General features: G+C 36.0%; 3 protein-coding genes and 1 pseudogene across 5 annotated transcripts in view; 3 read left to right on the top strand and 1 right to left on the bottom strand.

The window, feature by feature from the left end:
* LOC127411817 (SERTA domain-containing protein 2-like) overlaps window positions 1-17,862 on the top strand; it is a 346,503-nt gene that overhangs the window by 180,765 nt on the left and 147,876 nt on the right. The window lies entirely within an intron of this gene.
* pdcd2 (programmed cell death 2) lies at window positions 157-3,160 on the top strand. The gene is made up of 6 exons (XM_051647629.1): window positions 157-591; window positions 856-1,092; window positions 1,276-1,416; window positions 1,496-1,596; window positions 2,432-2,545; window positions 2,707-3,160. The coding sequence occupies exons 1-6, from the start codon at window positions 276-278 to the stop codon at window positions 2,869-2,871; spliced, it is 1,074 nt and encodes a 357-aa protein (XP_051503589.1). The 5' UTR covers window positions 157-275; the 3' UTR covers window positions 2,872-3,160.
* LOC127411823 (TATA-box-binding protein-like) lies at window positions 4,505-11,053 on the bottom strand. Of its 3 annotated transcripts, none has more exons than XM_051647634.1 (8): window positions 10,905-11,053; window positions 10,227-10,379; window positions 9,672-10,033; window positions 9,365-9,452; window positions 9,105-9,196; window positions 8,838-9,005; window positions 6,102-6,196; window positions 4,505-6,004 (listed from the first exon to the last, which is right to left on the bottom strand). In XM_051647634.1, exons 2-8 carry the CDS (start codon window positions 10,278-10,280, stop codon window positions 5,925-5,927), a joined length of 939 nt encoding a protein of 312 aa, XP_051503594.1. In that variant the 5' UTR covers window positions 10,281-10,379; window positions 10,905-11,053; the 3' UTR covers window positions 4,505-5,924. The 3 variants fall into 3 exon arrangements, with proteins under 3 accessions (XP_051503594.1, XP_051503595.1, XP_051503596.1); XM_051647635.1 differs by having other exon boundaries at window positions 10,899-11,011; XM_051647636.1 differs by having other exon boundaries at window positions 10,227-10,374; window positions 10,905-10,995.
* LOC127411709 (N(4)-(beta-N-acetylglucosaminyl)-L-asparaginase-like) lies at window positions 13,461-17,722 on the top strand (annotated as a pseudogene).

The following is a 17,862-nucleotide window of genomic DNA, read 5'->3' as shown; positions in this document are numbered from 1 at the left end:
AAACGCTGAACACAAAAGTCAGCAGAAATAAGATTCGAAATTCCCTCAAGAACAACAAAAGTTTTAATTCTAGTTAATAACGAATATTCTTAATTCATATCACGTTCCTATGAGACACATGTTAGTAAATTCCATAAAATACTGCTCTCACTGTGCTTTTTAAGTGGAACTCTCTTCGCAGCTCTTGTTTAACCCGAGCCCCTATCTCAGATGAACACTCACCCGCACACGAGTCTGAATCCTTTTGCTTTGTACATGTCAAAGTAGTTTGAGCTATGGCTGCTAATATAGTCAAGGAGTCTGAAGCAAAACTTGAAGTCGTGTTGGGCTTCGTAGAGGAGGCAGAATCATGGCAGCTCCTTAGTAATCAGTTTCCAAGTAAAGTCGGAGGGAGACCCGCGTGGTTGAGCCAGGTGGATTTGCCAAGTGTTTCTGAGTTACTGTGTGAGAAATGCAAACTGCCAACAGTGTTTCTTCTGCAGGTGTATGCACCAATTACTGGATCTGATCGATGTTTTCACAGAACACTGTTTGTGTTCTGCTGCAAGACACCAGCCTGTTTTACTGGAAATGACAACAAGTGTTTTAAAGGTAATCCATAGTCAGTCAACATATTATGTTGAGCACATCCTACTATATTTTCTAACTGTTAACAGTGTATCTGTATAATGACTAGTCATATTTAATATTCTGATCATTATATTTTAGTGTTTGTACTCTTTCATTAAAGACTTAATTTGGGTGTCTTCTCTCACCTTTTCTATAATTGATTTAGTTTCAATCTAAACCTCAATAAACAAGTATCTCCAGAACACTTGTATAAAGCCTTGTTTTCTTTACTATCCCTATCCCCAGTGTTCAGATGTCAGCTGCCAAGGAAAAATGACTTTTACCCCTTTGATCCTCCTGATGAGAAGCCAGTGCACCTTGTGGAAGATCATCAGGTTCTGGTCACTGGGCTCAAATTGTGCAGGCTGTGTGGTTGTCTTGGACAGAAAGCCTGCTCTCGTTGTCACTCTGTCACATATTGCTGCAAAGAGCATCAGACCATTGACTGGAAACACCGTCACAAGAAGGAATGTGCAAATGAGGGTGAGTGAATGCAGATATACCCAAAGATAAATACGACACTTTGTGGCAGTGCATTACTTTACACAAGATCCTGCCCAGCAAACAACCAGTAATGACCAGATCTTATTTTATTGTAATAAACACAACAGGAAAATACTGATTTAATATTTAATCCATATCTGTGTTTTCTACATATTTATACAGTTTCTCAAAACTCAGAGGAGCACAATTCATTTTTGTTTCCTGAGTGGGAGCTGGTTACTGAACCAGAAGAGCTTCCAGCAAAAGAGAAAGCCCATGAATCACACAGTCTGGATCAGGAGAGCATGGCATGCTTAAATAATGGTATACATTTCAGGAAAGATGTTACACAGCTTAACATTTTGACAGACTTGTCATTCACAATATTAATTTACCCTCACAGGTTTGGAAGAAAGTGAGCTAGAGAGTATGGCTTTCCATGAAACACAGGAATCAAAAGTTTTTCAGAAGTTTAAGGAGCGCATTTATCATGAGCCACAACAGGTGAGCTGTATTAAAGGGATAGTTCACCCAAAAATGAAAGTTCTCATCATTTTCTCATCATTATGCCATCCCAGATGTTTGATTTTCTTTCGTCTGCAGAAAACAAACGGATATTTATTGAAGAATATTTCAGCTCTGTAGGATATCTGTCTCGATACAATGCAAGTGAATGGTGGCCAGAACTTTGAAGCTCAAAAATCACATAATGGCAGCATAAAAGTAATCCATTAAGACTCAAGTGGTTTAATCCATATCTTCAGAAGCAATATGATAGTTGTGGGTGAGAAACAGATCAATATTTAAGTCCTTTTTTTTATAAAAATTTATTTTTATAAATCTCCAGTTTCACATTCTTTTGTTTTTGACGATTCATATTTTTTATGCATATACTGGGCAGAGAGGATAATTTATATTATAAAGGACTTACATTTTTATTTGTTTCTCACCCACACATATATATCACTTCCTGAAGACATGGATTTAACAACTGGAGTCCTATGGATTACTTTTATGCTGCCTTTGTGCTTTTTGTACCTTCAAAGTTCTGGCCAACTTTCACTTGATTTTATGGCCCTACAGAGCTGAGATATTCCTCTAAAGAAATCTTTGTTCTGCAGAAGGAAGCCATACACATCTGGGATGGCATGAGGGTGAGTAAATGATGAGAGAATTTTAATTTTTGAGTGAACTACCCCTTTAACATAAACTACTGCTGTTCTTTAGACGTATTTTATTGCGGTCAGATATGTCATATAGCATTTCCTGTAATCGAGTAAGAGCAAAGGCTACAAATGGCTTATGTCTGATATATTGTTAAACCTTTGTGATTATTAAGGTTTTGCGGTATTGTAAAGGAGGGACTCCTCTTTGGGTGTCATCTGAACATGTGCCACACGTGGAGGATGTTCCAAAATGTCCATGTGGTGCTAAACGTGTCTTTGAATTTCAGGTAAAGCACACTATCATGCATAAATGTGGCACTCCGTGATTTAAGATTTGATTTTTTTTTTAAATGAAATCAAAAGATTCACTGATATGCTCTCTACTAGTGTTTCTCCATGTCATACCATTAAACTAATGCATTATACTGTTTGTCACTGCATCTTTCAGATCATGCCTCAGTTGCTTAATCACCTCAAAGTGGATAGAACAGATGCCAGCATAGACTGGGGGACAGTGGCCATCTACACATGTGCTGATAGCTGTGACCAAGGCAACAAATATTCTGCTGAGTTTATTTGGAAACAAGACTTTTCAGCAGATCAAGCAGTGTAGAATTACACTGAGTTAATGAAAATGAGTCATTATGGACTATTTGGCAAAATAGGATATGTATAAAAAAAAGCACTTTTGTATTATATGGGAACTTTAGTGATTTGATGTGTTAAAGGCATTGTTTCCCTTACTGGCATTAAATTATAAAGTATTAACAAACCTGTTGCAAATACTGTCGTTTAAATGAAGTATACAGGTGCATCTCAGTAAATTAGAATGTCATGGAAAAGTTCATTTATTTCAGTAATTCAACTCAAATTGTGAAACTCGTGTATTAAATAAATTCAATGCACACAGACTGAAGTAGTTTAAGTCTTTGGTTCTTTTAATTGTGATGATTTTAGCTCACATTTAACAAACACCCACCAATTCACTATCTCAACAAATTAGAATACATCATAAGACCAATTAAAAAAACATTTTTAGTGAATTGTTGGCCTTCTGGAAAGTATGTTAATTTACTGTATATGTACTCAATACTTGGTAGGGGCTCCTTTTGCTTTAATTACTGCCTCAATTCGGCGTGGCATGGAGGTGATCAGTTTGTGGCACTGCTGAGGTGGTATGGAAGCCCAGGTTTCTTTGACAGTGGCCTTCAGCTCATCTGCATTTTTTGGTCTCTTGTTTCTCATTTTCTTCTTGACAATATCAGGTCTGGTGAGTTTGCTGGCCAGTCAAGCACACCAACACCATTGGTGTCATTTAACCAACTTTTGGTGCTTTTGGCAGTGTGGGCAGGTGCCAAATCCTGCTGGAAAATGAAATCAGCATCTTTAAAAAGCTGGTCAGCAGAAGGAAGCATGAAGTGCTCCAAAATTTCTTGGTAAACGGGTGCAGTGACTTTGGTTTTCAAAAAACACAATGGACCAACACCAGCAGATGACATTGCACCCCAAATCATCACAGACTGTGGAAACTTAACACTGGACTTCAAGCAACTTGGGCTATGAGCTTCTCCACCCTTCCTCCAGACTCTAGGACCTTGGTTTCCAAATGAAATACAAAACTTGCTCTCATCTGAAAAGAGGACTTTGGACCACTGGGCAACAGTCCAGTTCTTCTTCTCCTTAGCCCAGGTAAGACACCTCTGACGTTGTCTGTGGTTCAGGAGTGGCTTAACAAGAGGAATACGACAACTGTAGCCAAATTCCTTGACATGTCTGTGTGTGGTGGCTCTTGATGCCTTGACCCCAGCCTCAGTCCATTCCTTGTGAAGTTCACCCAAATTCTTGAATCTATTTTTCTTGACAATCCTCATAAGGCTGCGGTTCTCTCGGTTGGTTGTGCATCTTCCACACTTTATCCTTCCACTCAACTTTGTTAACAGCACTCTGTGAACAGCCAGCTTCTTTGGTGATGAAAGTTTGTGGCTTACCCTCCTTGTGAAGGGTGTCAATGATTGTCTTCTGGACAACTGTCAGATCAGCAGTCTTCCCCATGATTGTGTTGCCTAGTGAACCAAACTGAGAGACCATTTTGAAGGCTCAGGAAACCTTTGCAGGTGTTTTGAGTTGACTAGCTGATTGGCATGTCACCATATTCTAATTTTTTGAGATAGTGAATTGGTGGGTTTTTGTTAAATGTGAGCCAAAATCATCACAATTAAAAGAACCAAAGACTTAAACTACTTCAGTCTGTGTGCATTGAATTTATTTAATACACGAGTTTCACAATTTGAGTTGAATTACTGAAATAAATGAACTTTTCCACAACATTCTAATTTATTGAGATGCACCTGTAGACATGACTATGTTCTCACATTGAAATAAGCCTGTAATCTATAAGGTAACAATCGAGACGATATTCCATAGTACTAATGGATCAGACAAGTTTCAGTATACTTAAAGTACTTTTGAAACAAAATCAAAATTAATAGCACTTTTTGAAATGCTGCTACACCGGCCTGGTCTAATGCATTTCAAGTCCTTTCTGTCATGAGAAATATCATTTGACTACTAAAAATGTATGAGAATTTTCAGAATCTCCTCTTCTACCTCATAAATAGGCTTTGCATATTTATCAACTAATATACTATCAATATGCTCCACGACAGTCAAACGGAATTACAAAAATCATGTCTCTGTTCAAACATGTGTCTCAAAAACTCCCCTCAAAGGCCCATAAGTTGGACAAATCAATACCACCCCAAACTTGCACCTTTAGTTGAGCCAGTGTTGCTGCTCAGGCTGCTCAAACAGATGATTTGATAGCACCTATGAACCAATCTTCAGTTGGCTCTGTATATTAATTTGGCATAAGAAAAAGTATTTTAACATTGAAAATTGCATCCCCTTTAATGTATAGAAAAAAGGAATCATGTAGACAGCCTTCGAGACATACAGTGCAATAAGCAGAAACTTGTTAGGAAATATTTATTTGCATCCAATTGCAAAGAGAACTGGCTACATCGAGGAAAATATTAAATTATGTCAGTGCTTTACATGGGGCTAGGTGGAAGACCTACAGTATTTCATATGATAAAAATGGGAAAGATCTGCCAAATTTGTAACAGATCCAATTTGAAAATAGTAACTTTAGGTCAAATCCATATGACAACTTTGATAATTAAATTGTTAGTTTACTGTTTGCAAATCTTTTTGAAAAAAATAAAAATAATTTGTCCCCCAAATAAAAGACATTGTTCCTGCACTGGGCAATGTTGGCATGACTTGCCCCAGAATAAATTCCACTAACTAGTGAGCAGTTCACACAGACAATCAGTAATACATAAAACTTGTTCAAAGGGAATGTGTAAAATGTATGAACAGATTTAACATCATAAAATAATAAAAGAATGCAAACCATTAAAATGTTCAGACATGGATAAAACCGTATCAGCTGGTATTTGAACCAAATAGAAGGTGAAAATCTTTTTAAAAGGTGAAATAAAAGCAGTTATCCTTAAATCTGATACATTTCTGAGTGAAGAAAAGTAGTCCTTCATATTTACAGACTTAGAAAAATCAAATTAAACTGTGTAGACCAATCCAGACATTCCGGTGGGCTCAGTAATTACTTCACCAGTGAATACAGAATGGTGCACTGCACAGGGATTATGTTGTCTTCCTGAATCCTTTTAAAATGGGGTATATGTTCTCAAATGCTTCATATATTTCTCCTCTAACCTTTGCACCTAAAAAAAAAAAAACCCACCTCAATAATGCTCAAAAAGCATCCCTTAGAATTGCAAGGTAATTTTTGTGGCATTTAAAATAAAACAATGAACTTACCTGTGAGTACAACTTTGCCTGAAACAAATATTAAAAGGACAATTCTGGGTTTGATCATTCTGTAGATTAATCCGGGAAATAACTCCGGTTCATAGCTGGGGAAAAAGCAACATTTTAGTTTTTCAACAACCACAGTATTCAATATACAGTTACAGTATTTTTTATGCCACACATGGGATTTAGTTTCTGAGTAAATTACAGTTGCAAATATAGTTGATAGTGTTAGTAGTAATCCACTACAAATTACTTATTACTTGAATTACTTTACCGATTACTCAACAGGGAAAGTAATCACATTACAAATTACACCGCATGGCCAAAAAAAAAAAAGTTGCATTCCCTATTTCGTTGGGCCTTTAGCTTAAGGCGCACATTCGTCGTGGCATTTTTGACAACTTTATGTAATGTCACAACGTTTATTTCAGTCCAGTTGTATTAATTTTTGGCTGAGATCTTGTATTGATGACAGGAGAGTCGAACCACTCCATAAAGTCTTCTCCAGCACATCCAAAAGACTTTCAATGAGGTAAAGGTCACGACTCTGTGGTGGCCAACTCATGTGTGAAAATGATTCCTCATGCTCCCTGAACCACTCTTTTACAATTTGAGCCCGATGAATCTTGACATTGTTGTCCTGGAATATGCCCATGCCGTCAGGGAAGAAAAAATCCATTGATGGGATAACCTTGTCATTCAGTACATTCAGGTAGTCAGCTGACTTCATTTTATTGCTGCATAACGTTGCTGAGCCTAGACCTGACCAATCGAAGCAACCCCAGATCATAACACTGCCTCCAGAGGCTTGTACAGTGGGCACTATGCATGACGGGTGCATTGCTTCATGTGCTTCCCTTCTTACCCTGACGTGCCCATCGCTTTGGAACGGTAAATCTGGACTCATCAGACCACATGACCTTTTTATTGTTCCACAGTCCAATCTTTATGCTCCCTAGTAAATTGAAGTTGTTTTTTCAGATTAGCCTCTCTATCAAGTGGCTTTCTTGTGGCCACACAGCTGTTTAATCCCAATACTGTAAATTCTCGTCACATTGTGCGTGGAAATGCTCTTTCACTATTAAACATAGCCGTGAGTTCTACTGTTGATTTTTTACGATCATTCTGTAATGGTTCACCACAAAACTTCCAGGTTTTAATAATACTTTGGATTAGTTCTTAACCCAATTTCAGTGATTTCAGCAATCTCTTTATTTTCTTTGCTTGATGCAGGCCAATAATTTGCCCCTTCTGAAACACAGTGACATCTTTTCCACGACCACAAGATGTGTCTTCCGACATGGTTGTTTAAGAAATGAGATGCTACACATTGCATCAATTGGGGTTAAAAGAATTGTTGCCAGCTGAAACATATTAATCAATGCAATAATGATCCAATCATGGGCTCTTAAGTATCTTCTAATTTAAATCCAAACAGCAACTTTTCTTTTTTTTTTTTTTTTTTTGGCCAGGCAGTGTACTTTGCTTTTAAGTTACTTTCTAAAACAATTTTCACAGAATAGTTTGTTTTTCCCGCTCGATTTCAAAATGATGTCTATATTTCCTCTTTCACTGTTGTTGCCCCTTCAGTTGTCACAAACAGACGTACAAATGAAAGTTTAAAATGGTTTCTACATAAATAATATTATTTTATAAATGTGTGTAACCCAAGAGATGTACTTAAAAGTAAAGTAATTTGAAAATCAGTACCTGTAATCTGATTACAATAATTTAAAATGTATTGTACTACTTTTTGACTAGAAAATTACAGTAATTACTTAATCAGATTACACCCAACACTGTTGATAAGCAGTATTAGCATTAATTAGGGCTGTACGATATGACGATATATATCGTGGCAGTGTTCTACTGTAGTGTCAATCAATAGATTTTGCTATATTGTGTATATCACGATATGCAAATATCCATGTGCGCAGAGTACACTTACAGTATCTATCAGTGGGCAGAGCTTCACATGAGACCAAGAGAATTGAAGAAACATGGACAGAGTTTTTCCGGCGGCTGCACAAGCAAATTCAATGACATTCGTCGCACGTTTGGCACTTTAAAAGCACTAAATATTCTTCTCATCTGACACGCAAATGTTTCACGTGCACAGTCCAGCAGGCTTCCTGTTATTTGTGCTCCAACGATAGGAGAGCTCATTTATTTATTTAGCAACTGATATTTGATACTTATTTTAAGAAGTGTTTATTTTGGTTGGGTATTTTTTTACGCGTTTTATTTTCTTTGTTGCATTGCTTTGAGAAGATCTTAAGTTTGAGCTAAGTTTATAATAATAATATTGGTCAACAACATTTTAAACTGAAATGTGACTGTTTTATTTAGCATTTTGGTAAGGTTGATTTTTTAAAACAAGTTGATTTATTGTTATTTATTTACTTAGACATTGCCTTGTTCCAAATAGAGAGGAAGTAGTTTTAATTTATAAAGTATTTAATTCACTGACTGGAGTTCCAAAAATAGGCATTACAATATGGTTAATATATAAACCAATCTGTACTGATTTTCCAGAAAACATTTACTATATTGTGATATATATCGTAATCGTGGTATAAAATAACTCGTATCGTGATATAAGATTTTGGTCATTTCACCCACCCCTAGCATTAGTGGTAGTACAATAATGAGCCCTTAATCTAAAATATACTTAAAACCTTTGTCTTAACTTTTAATCTTAAACGTTGCACTAGCTTAAAACAAAAAACAAAAAAAACAAACCTGCTAAACTGTTGGTGTGTAAGCACCAGACCCTCTAACCGGATGGGAAACTTGACATCACAGCTGCCTACCATGTTCTGAATTTTAAAGTCTAAGAATTTGGCAGGGAAACCCAACTTCTGCACCACTCTGGCATATTTTCGGGCTGCCAAGCGAGACTGTTCCTCACTGCAAAAAAGAAGTACACACGAGAAAGACAAACTCACATACTGCTGTTTTTTCTACGAGTTTGTGTGAGAGGAAGAGAATGGCAGATGGCATTCTTACCTTTTCGCTCCGGTGCACACCATCTTTCCTGAGCTGAAGATGAGAGCTGTTGTTCTGGGTTCTCGTATTCTCATGATGACAGCAGCAAAACGCTGAAACAAACAATTATGCATGTGTGTTAAATCGACTTTTTGGCCAAATAAGACATCCCACATTTGTTTCAATGAATTTGTGAAGAACTAGCCCAACATAGGGTAACCGATATTAAAAATGTCAGGTAAAATGTACAGTCCCAGTTGTATATAAAGAACTAGCCTTACCTTTGGATTATATTCAGCATTTCTGGCTCGTAGTGCTATTGTCTTCAAGTCAAGTTTGCACCCCAAGTTTACAGTGGAAACAATATTCCTTAAATATAAAAAATAAAAGCAATTTAAAGCATTTAATGGTATTTGAACATTAAATTAAACATGGCGGTCATGTTATTGGCGCTTACATCTCTGACATTTTGTACAGCTAAAATAAGACAACTATTCTTTCATACAAAAGCTAATTAGCAATGTTTTTTTTTCAAAGTACTGTTGTGAAGTGAGCCATGCAAACTGCAGTGATCATTACAGAACTCACTGTAATTGGGGAACGATGCCAGAACTTTCGGAGGCCGGTGTGGCAGGAGTGACGGGGGTCATAGGTGTAAGAGGTGTGTTGTAAAGTGGTGTGTTGCCTGGCAGTGCTGTTGTCGTGGAGACAGCCTGTGAGTGGTAGAGCTGGGGTGTCTGACCTGAACCTCCCACCATCCCACCCTGCTGTTGTGAGGCTGCCTGTTGTTGTTGTTGTTGTTGTTGTTGTTGTTGTTGTTGCTGCTGCTGCTGCCTCTGCTGCTCCTCCAGGAGCGACAAGCTGTTTGTGTTCTGCACTGGCTGTGGTGTGAGGCCTGTGCCATATGGCATCATAGGACTGAAAATGGGCATGCCAGGCGTCATGGCTCCCTTTGATTTGAGACCAGACAATGTGACAGTGAACTTCATGTACACATGATTTTGATAACAGGTGAGCTACATTTTGCATTACTCTGACACATCTCACTTTTCCAATCTCTGTCAAATTGTAGTCAATTTGCAATTAATAAACATCTGAAAACTGTGTATGTTTCAGTATCACTACTCATCACTACATACTCACCTGTGGAGATGCCAGGCCTTGAGGGAAAGGGGGCAGACTGTTGTTCTGTTCCATACTGTCAAGTTATGAAGCAAAACAACTTATCACGGATTCCAGGACAAGCGCAAATGCTTAAATCCAATGTCCAACAGCTTTCAATTGAAAATACCTATTCTGAAATAAAGAAAAGACTTATTAAAAAAAAATTATTGGACACAACAGCACAGCAATACTCCTGAGAAATTACATGATCGATAGAGATTTACAGTCAGTATACGTTTAAAATGTTATTCGTTGCAGTGAGGTTTAAATCAACACTAAATCCTACAAAACCCCATAACAGCACAATTTACACGAACAAAACAATGTGAAAGCAGCGACTGCACGTAGTTGATCAAACAGCAGCGCTGCTGTCTATGTCACTGAAGCCCACACATGCAGCAGAAGACACTAGTCAGTGTTCCTACGAACACATGCATAGTTAAACAATTTAGTAACTATACATGTCTCAATTATTATTTATACTGGTGTTGATAACTCATATCTGTACGACTTGCGTGGCTAGTGTGCTAACAGACATGCGCCGCTAATTTCTCGGTTACAGTCTAAACCTAAAGTCCATACGTCATATTTAAAGATTCTCTTTCTTTAAACGGTGTAGTCTGGATGTGTATGAAAAATGGCCAAGCAAACCGGTACTTTGGGTCTGCCCGAGTTGGTTCAGGTGGCGAGTCTGAGTGCAATAGTTCCAAGAGCGCAGGGAGCGCGCAAAACATGAGAGTCACAATAACTTCCGCCGCTTTTAATACGCGCTTCCGGTGCATCATGGTTTCGCGGTCACGTGCTCGCATAACTTCATGCACAAAAGTGATCTTTATCAAAATGTTTGTTGTTGTTGGTTGTGAGAATTAACCTGCTGACTTAAAGGTGCAATATGTAATATATTTACTGTACTAAAGCATACAATTATCATAATATGTTATCAGAGCTTTAGGAAACATGCTATAATGTTGAAATACTGGCTTCTCAGAAAATAATGCTTCAGCCAGTATATTCTACTTTGGAATTTCTGTTTTGGCCTGTGTGATCCCGCCCACTGCCCATTTCCCAACAGTATTTCGACACCCCGGGTTGCCAAATCTGAAACAAGTTAGCGGGCAAACACAGCGCACTGCAGACATGGAACCCAGCAAAACATCTAACTAACCTTGACAGAGTTATAAAAAACCCACACGAGCTGGTTTATATTTGCAAAGGTATACATTAGCTGATCAACTTACAGTGTAAGGCTCGTCGCTTGGCATTGACGGTTTGCTCTTTCCTGTTGCGTGTTCTCAACCTGGCAACCCCCGTGAGCTTCGAGTCTGGCGAGGAGGGGGCGGGGGAGACAACTATCTCCAATATTTTGAATTTGGGCTGCAGTACCCATTTTAAACGCTTGATGTCACTGTTATATTTTGCTCGTTTAAAATTAACGGCTAATTTAAACTTTCTTGTTTCCTTATTCTTTTGTTTTCCCCCATATTCTGACATTTTATAATTCATTTTATAACTATTTTATGTCATAATTAGGGATGCACAGATGTTATCGGCTGCCAATATTTATTGGCCAATTATTTCGAAAATTAAAACCACTGGCATATCGGTAATACGCCTGACAATGCCAATATGAAAAACCGATGGTTGATTTATAATGAATTGTTAACGCACTTTGTAAAAACTCTGTGAATTCATATGCAAAATCCAGAAATAATAAAAGCCACAATATCTAGAAGGGTTGGCACTCCTAAGAACATGTCATGTTTAATTTGTATTCTTTCTCATTCTCACATTAATGCAGAAAAAACACTATAAACGGACGTGGCAGTTGTGAATGTGGCACTTACCTATAGGATACATGATGAAGGAAACCATCCAATACGATTGAAACAGCAGACTTTGACAACTGAGACACTGGTATGATATCCATTAATGGTGCATGATTAAGTGACTTAAGATTGAAATCGCAGTATGGCTGTGCAATTACTAAACTTTAAAAGGCTGCATTTTAAACAGCAAAAACAGAAGTGCACAAAAGTACAAAATAACATTTTTCATATCAATCAAATATTTACAATATATATATATATATATATATATATATATATATATATATATATATATATATATATATATATATATATATATCTTGTATTTATCTTTCATTGTGGTTCTCTTTAAGATTTTGGCCTGTCATGAGTTCAACAGATCCAATCCATATTCAATGGAAATTATTTATTGTTAGCCTTTGTACCTCTTTGTAAATGATTTAAGCATTCCTAATTAAAACAGTGATCTGAGGACAAAATAAATTGCAAAATTATCGGTATCTGTAACATTATCGGCTTATAGTTTTTGATTAAAATTAGGGCTGTCAATCAATAAAAATGTTTAATTGATTTAATTACATGGTGTGCCGATTAATTAATCGCACACATACATGCATATATATATATATATATATATATATATATATATATATATATATATATATATATATATATATATATTGTATGTGTATATATTATGAAAATTGAGATAATTAAAATATTCAGATAATTGAAATGCATTACATTATTGTGGCAGAGGAGTTAAGCATTGATGCACAACGAGTGGCTTTAGAATCCAATGTATTTTTTATTTTCATATTATTGAACATAAGCTAATCACTGGCCTATTGTTGACAGCAATTGATTTTGCAATTAAATTTGTCAGTCAGTCCAAGATTTATTATGAGGGCTTGTTTAAGGACCTGTCAATGTACACCTGCATCAGACGGACGCTTCTGGAGCGTCTCACTTTGGTTGTGTTGCGTCATAAACTTAAAATGTTTAGGTCACTGTGTCAAGTTAAACATAGTTTAATACTTATAAAAACACTTCTTGAGATCCATAAGTTTGAATTTGCTGTGTTTTGAATGCAAGAATGTGTCCTCGTGTTGTGTCTGCTAAAAGTTTGGTTTGTTCTCTGTAGTCTGTATTAGCTGCGTGTTGCCTATACAGCTGAAGTTTCGCTTACTGCCCCCTGTAGAAAACTGGTGGTACTTCAAGCATGAATTGCTCAGGAATCTTCCTTGTTATGAACTGGGGACATGAGTAATTGCATATTTTTATTTTTTTTACCGCATTATTTTTGATATAATTGATCGCACTGAATTAGCGGCCAACATTTTTTGTATCGGTGCATCCCTAATAATTTAACACCAACAAGGCATCTATGGGTTTTTTTCTGATTGAGAATAAGATATATGTTTTCTCAGAGGTTGAAGATTATGTAGAAAGGGGATGGTACATTGTTGGCAGAGGAGGATATCCAAATTTCAAGGGAGTGGTTGAATGTGATCTTGCTATTATGGAAGTTGTGCCTGGAATATTTGGGGCAGTGGCTACAATTCAAGGGTAAAAAGCTATGAGTCTTTATATTTATTTTTTTACGTTACAAAATGACTCCAATGAAAAACAGCAATGCACTGCTTAAAACTGACAAACATAACAAGAGCCTCGACAAAACAACAAAATCAGTTGACTTTTGTTTTTCCTGTTCCCTTGTTGAGTAGTACTAATAACCCAGAACATTTTGCATACTTGTATTTTCATTGCTAGTAAAGCACAGCCATGTCGTGCAGCTCACAGGGTTATGGACAGGAATCCTCACAGCTTGCTTGTTGGAAAGGGAGCAGAGGCCTTTGCTCAGGAACTAGGCTTTACGTCTGAGCCCAATGACAACATGCTCTCTGACCATACAGCTGCTGCTTCCTGGGTATTAACACACTGTCAATTACACTTGAAGCAGTTGATGTTTATTGACCATTATTTCAAACATTACAGAGAAAAGATAGATTGTTGACTGATCCATTTAACAACACATTTTTCTGTGCTGTTTTTTTGTTCCAAAAGGACTTTCTTGATAAGAATAAAAATGTTTGTGGTGGGCATGATACAATAGGTAAGAGACTAATATGTGAAAGCTGTCTCTCTGAAGAGAAAAATAAAGTCAGAAAAAACATCTACTTGTTTCACATGATTAAGCCAAGTAAGGCCAAGACATTTACCAACTAATTGAAATCAATGTTTCTGATCAATACAATACCTTATAAAAAATTAAACCCTGTTTTAATTACTAAGCACCTTACAATAAATTATTAGTGCACAAATTGCAATATCTTTATTGATTATATTAAGAATAAAAATGTTTACCATTGTTCTCAAGGGTTGGGTTCATAATATACTGTAAGTTGTGTTATCTTTATAGTTGTTAAAGGGATAGCTCACCAACAAATTCTCTCATCATTTACTCACCCTCATGCCATCCCAGATGTGTATGACTTTCTTTTTTCTGCAGATCACAAACAATGATTTTTAGAAGAATATTTCAGCTCTGTTGGTCCTCACAATGCAAGTGAAAGGTGACCAAATCTTTGAACTCCAAAAAGCACATAAAGGCAACATAAAAGTAATCCAAATGGCTCCAGTGGTTTAATCCATGACTTCTGAAGAGATCTAATTAGAGATCTAATCTTCCTTGTGCTTAATGCATGTGCAGAGCACTAGATAGTGCTAGGAAGTGAAATCGAGCTTGAAATAATGATTGCCAAGGAGATTGCTGATGTCAAGATTTATAGTTAAAAAAAAATAAATAAAAATAAAATCATATTTTAGTGTGTTCTCACCCAAAACTGATTGGATTGCTTCAGAAGACAACCACTGGAGTCTAATTGATTACTTTTATGTTTCATTTATGTGCTTTTTAGAGCTTCAAAGTTTTGGTCACTATTCACTTGCATTGTATGGACCTACAGAGCTGAAATATTCTTTCAAAATATTTGTTTGTGTTCTGCAGAAGAAAGAAAGTCAAACACATCTGTGATGGCATGAGGGTGAGTAAATGATGAAATCATTTTTATTTTTGTTTTAACCAAGTTCCAGCAGAATTATGATTTCTTTTTTCCTTGTAGGCCTTATAGCTCTTGATCTAAGTGGTCACATAACAAGGACATCTTTTTTTTTTTTTTTTTCATTATTTCCTCTGAAATCATCTTTACTTTTCAGAAGAAAAAAAATTATTGTGCTGATGAAGTACGTATATTCATCTGTGTTCATATCATACAATCAATTCCTTGATATAATTTTATTTTTCTTGATGTTTATAGCATACAGGTTCTACACTCAGCATGTTCAAAGTCCCAGTAGACTTTAGAAGTTTAGACAAACTCTGTTAACGAAAAACATTTATTTTTGTCTGCATTTACATACATTGTTTAGGAGTTTCCACATCAGGAGGTCCCTTCAAATCACCAGGGCAAGTGGGAGATTCTCCACTTCTAGGCTGTGGTATTTATGCTGACCATATAGTAAGTGCTTTACCACTTAGGGCTCCAAATATTATTTTTATTTTAATAAGCATGTTAAAAGTTAGTTTTCTGTCTTTTGATTTGTTCAAGTGACCCAAATACCTGGATTATAAGAAACATATTAAGAAATACATGTTAGAGTGGATGAACTATTACTTTTTGTACACTTCTGTCAATATCACTTTTACAAATATGTAGTCACTGATTATGTTCCCCAAGATCCATTTGGTTTTAGGGTAGTGTAGTAGTAGTAATAGCTCATTTGGTAAACTTTGCAGGCTTTTAGACCCATTTGGGGTAGAAGTGCCTAGACTAGATGTTCAGCTTTTCACAATTTTTGGACCATTCAGCTCTTTTGTCTTTTATTATAACACATTTTAATTACCCAAATTTAATTTATTTGTGAAAGTATAATAAAAAAATTTTTTATAAACATATTCTCTGTATTTTTAGGTGGGTGCTGCTGCAGGTAGGTAATTGTGCTGCTTCTGACTGTTTTGTTGACATTGAATCCTAGCTTGTGTTTCTCCAAATATGTTGCCTTTTATGTGCCTTTGCTCAGTTACTGTAATTACAAACATGAGGACTTGCACTTGTAACTTGTAATATATACCTTTAAAGTGTATTTTCTTTCTGTCTGTAGCTACAGGTGATGGTGACAAAATCATGTGCTTCTGCCCAAGCTTTCATGTTGTCCAACTGATGAGACAAGTATCTAATTAATTTTGTTCAGTATAAATTAAAATATTCCCTTGTATAAATGTTTAGTTTTATATTAAATTGTTTTATTTATTTTTATCTCTTAAAGGAATATTCCAAGTTAAGCACTTTTTGTGGCATAATACTGATTACCACAAAAAGTTATTTTGACTTGCCCCTTTTTCTTTAAAAAAAGAAAAATCTTTGTTACAGTGAGACACTTACAATGGAAGTGAATGGGGCCAATCCGTAAACATTTAAATACTCACTTCTTCAAAAGTATAGCCACAAGACGTAAACAATATGTGTGTTAAAATGATTTTAGTGTGATAAAATCACTCGCTAATAATTTCTGTGTAAAATTATAGCCAATTTTACAATTTCGTTGCCATGACGATGTAATGTCAACAAACCCTAAAATGACTGTAAAAATGATTGAATCAACTTTACAGCTCAGATAATACATGGGTTTTAACAGAAGAATTAATGTAAGTGATTTTATGAAATTATAAGCTTCACATTTCTGTTTAAACCCTCCAAAAATAGGCCCCATTTACTTCCATTGTAAGTGCCTCACTGTAACCTGTTTGTGGTTATCAATAATTATGCCACAAATGCGGCCTTATGAGCTTAATTTGTACTGAATCCGGAATATTCCTGTAATAATATTTCATCACTTGTTGATACATAAGAGTGGATTACTTGCATCAGATGTAAATGAGGTGAATGTTTAATTTGTGCTAGTTGTTTAAAAAAAAAAAAAAGTTCTTACACAGTAGTACAATTTATTTTGCATAGGCTACTTTGTGGATCTGGGAAATCCATATTTACATGAGAGTTTTTGACAACAGAGGTGGTCTAATGTTATATAGATTGAAAAGAGTTATTGAAAATCTCATTAAATCATTAGCTCAATGTTAGTCCTTTAGACAAATTAGATATGTCTCAAATTTTTGTTATTGTTCTCTGCTACCAGGGGACAAATTTTAATGAAGCCTGTCGAGCTGTCCTTGCTGACATACAGAGGAGAATAGGTGGATACATGCTTTTAAATTGGGCTTATTTCTTTGAATATAAAGGTAGTTTTTTCTACTTCTTCTAGATAGTTAATGGAATATTCTTCCACATGGTTGGTATGATGGTTTGAATTTACACAATTTTGTCATGCTCAAAATGTGATGTTTTCATTGTGATGTCGATATGGATTTTAAAAGGCTCTTTAGTGTTTTTTTAAGTTGCCATTTTAAAGCAGCCCTTTAAACCCTTAATTTGCATGTAATTACAGTTCTTTCATATGGTTCTTCCACAGGGAGAGGTTGGAGCTGCATCCTCAGTGGAATTTCCATACACATTCTGGAATCAAGGAATTGATTCAGTGGAGGAGCTAATCATTAACCAACCTTCCTTGAATAAATCTCTAAACAATTAATTTCTACTCATTAAGCATGTGGGTGGTCATAAAACATAATTCTTTTTCATGTTAGAACCATAATATGTATAACTTTGCAATGTGTTATATAAAGATACGTTGTTAATCATTCTACACCAGGGTTTTTAAATTTTTTGATG

The sequence above is a fragment of the Myxocyprinus asiaticus genome, chromosome 21, assembly GCF_019703515.2.
Source record: "Myxocyprinus asiaticus isolate MX2 ecotype Aquarium Trade chromosome 21, UBuf_Myxa_2, whole genome shotgun sequence".
NCBI classification, from domain to species: Eukaryota; Metazoa; Chordata; class Actinopteri; order Cypriniformes; family Catostomidae; genus Myxocyprinus; species Myxocyprinus asiaticus.
The sequence above is the reverse complement of the archived record's forward strand: the minus strand, read 5'-3'. Positions and strand labels throughout refer to the sequence as shown.

Coding starts and splice junctions, on each gene's coding strand:
- pdcd2 (XM_051647629.1), top strand. CDS start 276: ATGGCTGCTAATATAGTCAAGGAGTCTGAAGCAAAACTTGAAGTCGTG. Junction 1,093..1,275: donor GAAGGAATGTGCAAATGAGG/GTGAGTGAATGC, acceptor ATATTTATACAG/TTTCTCAAAACTCAGAGGAG. Junction 1,417..1,495: donor CATGGCATGCTTAAATAATG/GTATACATTTCA, acceptor TTACCCTCACAG/GTTTGGAAGAAAGTGAGCTA.
- LOC127411823 (XM_051647634.1), bottom strand. CDS start 10,280: ATGGAACAGAACAACAGTCTGCCCCCTTTCCCTCAAGGCCTGGCATCT. Junction 9,197..9,364: donor ATGCTGAATATAATCCAAAG/GTAAGGCTAGTT, acceptor TGTTTGTTTCAG/CGTTTTGCTGCTGTCATCAT. Junction 9,006..9,104: donor GTGTGCACCGGAGCGAAAAG/GTAAGAATGCCA, acceptor TCTTTTTTGCAG/TGAGGAACAGTCTCGCTTGG.